Consider the following 5753-nt stretch of genomic DNA (forward strand, 5'->3'; position numbering starts at 1 on the left):
AACTTCTCCACAACTTTATCCCTGATCTGTCTGGTGTGTTCCTTAGTCTTCATGATGCTGTTTGTTCACTAATGTTCTCTAACAAACCTCTGAGGCCTTGACAGAACAGCTGTATTTATACTGAGGTTGAATTACACACAGGTGGACTCTATTTACTAATTAGGTGACTTCTGAAGGCAGTTGGTTGCACTGGATTTCATTTAGGGATATCAGAGTAAAGGGGGCTGAATCCATAGGCACGCCACACTTTTCAGATTTTTATTTGTAAAAAAAATCTTGAACACCACGTATCATTTTCCTTCCACTTCACAATTATGCCATAGTTTTTGTTGGTCTATCACATAAAATCCCAATAAAATACATTTAAGTTTGTGGTTGTAATGTGAAAAAAATGTGTTCAAGCTCAAGGGGTATGAATACTTTTGCAAGGCACTGTATAAAGTAGGTGAAAAGATACTAATCTCAAGTTTGTCTGATAAATATGCAGGTGCTGCGAGAAGCTGGTTAACTCAGATTAACATAAAGACTGGAAACAGAGAGGTTGTCCAAAAGTAGCCAAATCCACCTACAAGCACTTTTAAAGATTATTAATAGAGACATCAGGCAACCTCACAGTGATAACACAAGAAACAAGCCCCCCCTCACCCCACCCCATGACAATTTGACACCTCAGTTTACAAGTGGATTAGATAAACAAGATTCTGTACAATGTGCTAGAGAGCCTTACAGGTGCTAGCACTTTTGACTAGAGCCCTGTGTCTTGTGTTAAGCTAAGCAAACTTGCTGCATATTTATAAACAAATATGAAAGCGTTCATTTAACGCTCAGGAAGAAAGCTAATAACCACATTTCCCAAACTGTTGAATAACATTTCCCTTCATACTTATCAGGGTTGAATCCCTCCAGTTCCTCCAGGAAGATGTTGCTGTTGGTGACTGTGTTGTCTTCGTTGGGCATGATGAGGAACTTGAGGATGGTCCCTCTGCTCGACCCGAGGAACAAGACGGTTAGGTTTCTATAAGGCCCAGCCTCTGTATCCACCACTATTTTATTCAGCTGGTACCTGCACAAAAAGAGAACAGTGTGATAATGGCACGGCGCTGTGCAGCTCATTTGGGGGCGTTTCTTCAGTGAAAGCTAAAAGCAAAGTGAAGTAGCTTGTGGAGGTTGAGTTTATGATTTAAGTGCATTAGAACTGACTGGATTAGGTGTAAAATATGGCCTCCTGTGAATTTACTACTTTATTTTCTCTTGAGTCACAACAAAATAAAATGAATTCCACAGAGGAAAAAACTGTATAGAATAAACTAATTACAGCAGACATTTGGTCATTAATAATATCAGTCAAGAAAACGGGCAACACTAGAGTGTTGCTGAACTACACACAATCCTGTGTGTATGTGTAATTATTGTAGATGAGAACTGAAGCTGTGTTGTGCCAGGTGTTTAATATTCCACATACATCTAGTCCCCTTAATCCCCTGGTGGCTGGCCAGCAGCAGGACTCCATACAATAGAATGTGTAGAGAGAGATGTTCACTGTAATCACTGTTGTTTTGCAAATGTGTTCCAGATGCGTTCATTATAAGCGTTTCCTCATTAGTGCTAATAGGAAACGTGATTCAAGTAGCACTATGATACTGCTGCAAATAAGTAAACAACTACATCATTATAGAGTTGGTGTTTGACTGCTTGTCTGAGTTCAGTCTCACCTGACCATAGTTCTAACTATCCAGGGTCTTTGTCCGAGCGACGGGACGGCTTCATCCATCAGTGGATGAGTCTTGATGAAGCTAAGCATCTCATCAGGGAATGAGTTGGATGAATTAAACCTAGATCCTTGAACAGCACAGCCACCAGGTCTGCAGATAACAAGTTCAAGTTTAGGAAACAATACAGAGACAAAATGCAACATAGTTATATAATTAAGCAGTCTAGACAGGCTGAGTGGTCTGATTTAGTCAAAAGAAGGAAAGTAATTGATAGTTGTACGAGGTCAAAACATGACAGAGAACAAGTTGTATCCTTGTTAAAAAAAAATAAACTCTATTTCCCACCTCTAGGCAACTCTCACCTAATTGAACAATGTTCCTGCATTCATTATTGCATTAAATCTAAACCCTAGACATAATTTGTTAGCTACAAAACACACTTTCTACATCAGTATCAGTTCTAACTTAAATAAGAGATGTTCATAATACTGTTTCCTTAGTTCAACCTGAACACTGGTGCATAAACTGATAACAGCCATCTGCACCTTGGCTTTGGGATGACTTCATCTGGAACAGGTGTCCAAATAGACTCAGGTGATTTCTGCTCCTTGAACCTCCCATCAAACACCGCAGCCAGCTGCTCCATGAAAAGGGGATACTAGAGAAATGGAGAGACAGACTGGTGAGACACAGGCAGATTGAGACAGAAGTGGCTGTCTGATAAATCATTTTGCGTCGATACAAAATCACTGTCAGTTATGTCAAGTGGGCTTTACTTTCAGACGGGGATCCAATAGGAATAAGTGATGGAGGAAGCAATGATAAGGTACTGTGGAGGTACTACGTCCTCTGAAAAATAGACTGTGAAACATGAAAAAGGAAAGGAGTTGAAATATAGAGACATTCAATTGTGAGCATGATAAAGTGACAGGCACCCAGCAGAGATGACAAATTGGATTTTGGGCTGTTCATATTTTGACAGTCAATGCTTGAACACAAAGGAAATCGTTATTGAGACGGAAAGAAAGACAGGATAAGATAGAGGCTGTCAACTCCACAGGGGAACAATAGATATGCAGCGGATGCCATAGCTAGATTAGGCCCATGAAAGGAGCTTGGCTGGAATTCTTGGAATATAAAACGAAATAGGAAATGAGTCACTGAAATTTCTGCCTTTCACAAAGAGAGAAAGATTCTCATAAAGGAAATGAGCCCAACAACACATTCCAGTAAAAACCTCAGGTCCACCTTAGAGGCTGTTTAACTACTCATGAACCCTGTGAGGGGGAACAGAACATCTGCTCCGAGAAGTGTTCACACACAAACACCACCCACAAATAAAGACACATTCACATGATCACTACACTGAGATTGATGCAACTACAGTTTTGTCTTTTGGCTACAGAAACTAAGAACTCCAGAGATGGAAAGAAAGAACGCAGTGTCAGGATGAGATAAAGAATGAGTTTTTAAAAGACATCCCATGTTTCCTGCTCTGAGACTCAACTCTCTGCTCTGAATGTGTCCTCGTCAATGACTAATGGTGTGTGTGTGTGTGTGTGGTGTGAGAGCTAGTGACTAAGTGCTAATAGCTTACACACACACACACACACACAGAAAAACCTGAGACTGAGTCACCTGCAACCTGCTGCTACATAAAACCCACACATATCGCTTTCTTTAAAAAAAAAAAAAAAAAAAATGTCCTAATGGGTGTTTGAGGGCGTCTACCCCCGTGATTATGAACCGAGCTGAGCAGTTTTTTTCTTAAGTGCCCCTTTGAAAGTCACAGAAGGGTTTGTTGGGCAGGCAGCACCTGAAAGCAGATTTTGGTTGCAGGAGGGATCCGTGCTCTCTCGATGTGCCATTTGATCAGGTCACACCGTCTGCCTCAGTACTTATCATTCATAGGCTGGAATGTGACTCAACCCTGGCCAGTGCGGCGGGACTGCAGGGGTATCTGTGGACGATACGGCATCTCTCTTAGGACAGCAGGCACCAGATGTTATGTGTGACATGTCTGCCAGCTCTGCATCAATGCCAACTCGGCCTCTTCTTTCTAGTTCCTCTCACCCCCCCCACCGCTCTCTTTCACTGCAGGTCACTGGGTTTGCCCCTTGGAGGACACTGCATCTGACAGTACTACGTTAAAATGCCTCAGGCAGTTTCTCTCTCCGAATTCTCTTCATTTCTACCCTGTTGTAGTCTCTACTGCTTTTCTTTCATAGTCCATGTGTGTCGTTTTCTTGAACAGAAATTTTATTTTCAGTTTCTCAGTCACCCTCCACACCTGAAGATACTTAAAGTTTTTGCTCGTATCACTGTCTTTCCATTGGCATTTGTCCTTCCTTTGCTCTTTCTCCTTGACTGGGGTTGAGTGACAGGCTGTCCAGAGTAGATGCTTGGGGTGTCCATTTGAGAGGGCTGCTGTGGAGTCTAAAGTACTTCCTCAGTCTTTATAACAAGCTCACTGACAGCTTGAAATAACAGTCCTCATGGACACATGATGCCACACAGAAGAAGGTAGAAGTTGGTGGAAGTTTCAGGGAACATCCAATTCGGGTTCATGGACACTTGAAACTTAGTACACTCACCATAAATCTCAAAAGATCTTTAGAAATAAAGCTACAGTATGAATTAACCATATGGGGGACATTTAGGTTCAGTATAAATGTTAAAAAATTTAAATTCCATAAACTTGAGCCCCCTAATTATCTGTAGTACAAAGTTGCCAATTGGACCATTTCCAGTAGGTACGAGTACATTTTCTTTGGTAATTTTTGTAATCTGAAGAGCTTTCCCTGCCTTCACCGCTTTTGTGTTTGTTGACATGATTGATTTGTACCGAATATGGTTTGGAGTCTTCACCCCCTTTTTACCATAAAATCAGATAAACATTTTGCTGCCATGATGGAAGATGCTTTGAAAAATAATGTGGCCCTAAACTGACCTATATTCCAATAAACCCAAAATATTTGTTCCACATAATAATGCTTCATTGCATTTACTCCACATTTTGGGGGATAAGCTGAATAGCTAATGGATTCCAGACCTTATGCTCCCCCAAACCTTTAGCCTTTATCTTCCATCTTCTTTTTACTTTCATATATTCACCTACACAGCTTGATCTGTTTTTATAATACAACCCAATTTGTTATACTTCCCCTTGACATTAGAGTATGTACCCATGGGTTTGCTCTTCTTTCCTTAACCTGAATATCTTTGCCCCATGTGGAGCAGTTAACATTTCTGTAACAAGCCTGTATTTCTGTGTGTCAAGGCTCTGCTGTCAGTGCCTGTTCATGGGGTATTCCTTTCTCAGACCCGTGTCTCTAGCTGGTTACCTAACTATGTATTCCTATGCCTTCTCTACTTGCAGGCCCAGGGGGAGTAGCTTGCACACCTGTGCACCCTCCCCTGTGCCACACTTCTCCTGGCACTGTAACGCTGTTCTCCTCCTGCTTCTTGTCCTCTTCATTTCCCCCCTTTCTGCTGTGTTTTCCCAGAAGGACATCCTGCTGTGTCTCAGTTGAGATTCAAAAACAAACAAAGCCTCCCAATCTCAGGATGCACTAGATTGACTTTACTTTAAATGGGATGTTTTCCTTGCATTCCAGTGTGCCTCCATTAAGCCTAATGAGCCGACGTCAGTCTACTCTGGCAGCAATAGGCATTTTTAGGTGCTAACGCAGTGACTAAGGAATAACGATTGGATTGTTTGTTTTCAATACCAGACCGGTGCTGCATTGTGATGATAAGCCTGCCATTTGACATCTTGGTGCTGTTCTTTCAAGCTACTTTTTTGAGTTGGTAAATAAAGCAGAAAATACTTTTTTCTCTTCCTTTCTCCAGTGGTTTCACAATTTAGTCTCCCTCATTTGAGTTTGCTGTTGCTCCATAAGGGAAATATTTACTAAGGTTTTGCAGCTCATTTTCTAGTGCAGTACAGTGAAATTGCATGTGTTTTTATTTACTAAAGGAGCCACAGTGGGGTTTTGCACCAGAAAAGAAAAAGTGGCACCACAAGAATTGGCACATTTG

At 41.4% G+C, this 5753-nt stretch overlaps 1 protein-coding gene across 1 annotated transcript in view; it reads right to left on the minus strand.

The window, feature by feature from the left end:
- Positions 1-5753, minus strand: part of sema6bb (sema domain, transmembrane domain (TM), and cytoplasmic domain, (semaphorin) 6Bb) — a 152267-nt gene that overhangs the window by 47381 nt on the left and 99133 nt on the right. The window contains exons 12-15 of the mRNA XM_020622375.1: positions 4184-4204; positions 2258-2352; positions 1713-1862; positions 884-1063 (exon numbers count right to left, since the gene is read on the minus strand). Of these exons, the coding sequence (XP_020478031.1) occupies positions 884-1063; positions 1713-1862; positions 2258-2352; positions 4184-4204 (446 nt within the window). The remainder of the gene's footprint in view (positions 1-883; positions 1064-1712; positions 1863-2257; positions 2353-4183; positions 4205-5753) is intronic.

This window comes from Monopterus albus, unplaced genomic scaffold (assembly GCF_001952655.1).
Source record: "Monopterus albus unplaced genomic scaffold, M_albus_1.0 scaffold279.1, whole genome shotgun sequence".
NCBI lineage: Eukaryota > Metazoa > Chordata > Actinopteri > Synbranchiformes > Synbranchidae > Monopterus > Monopterus albus.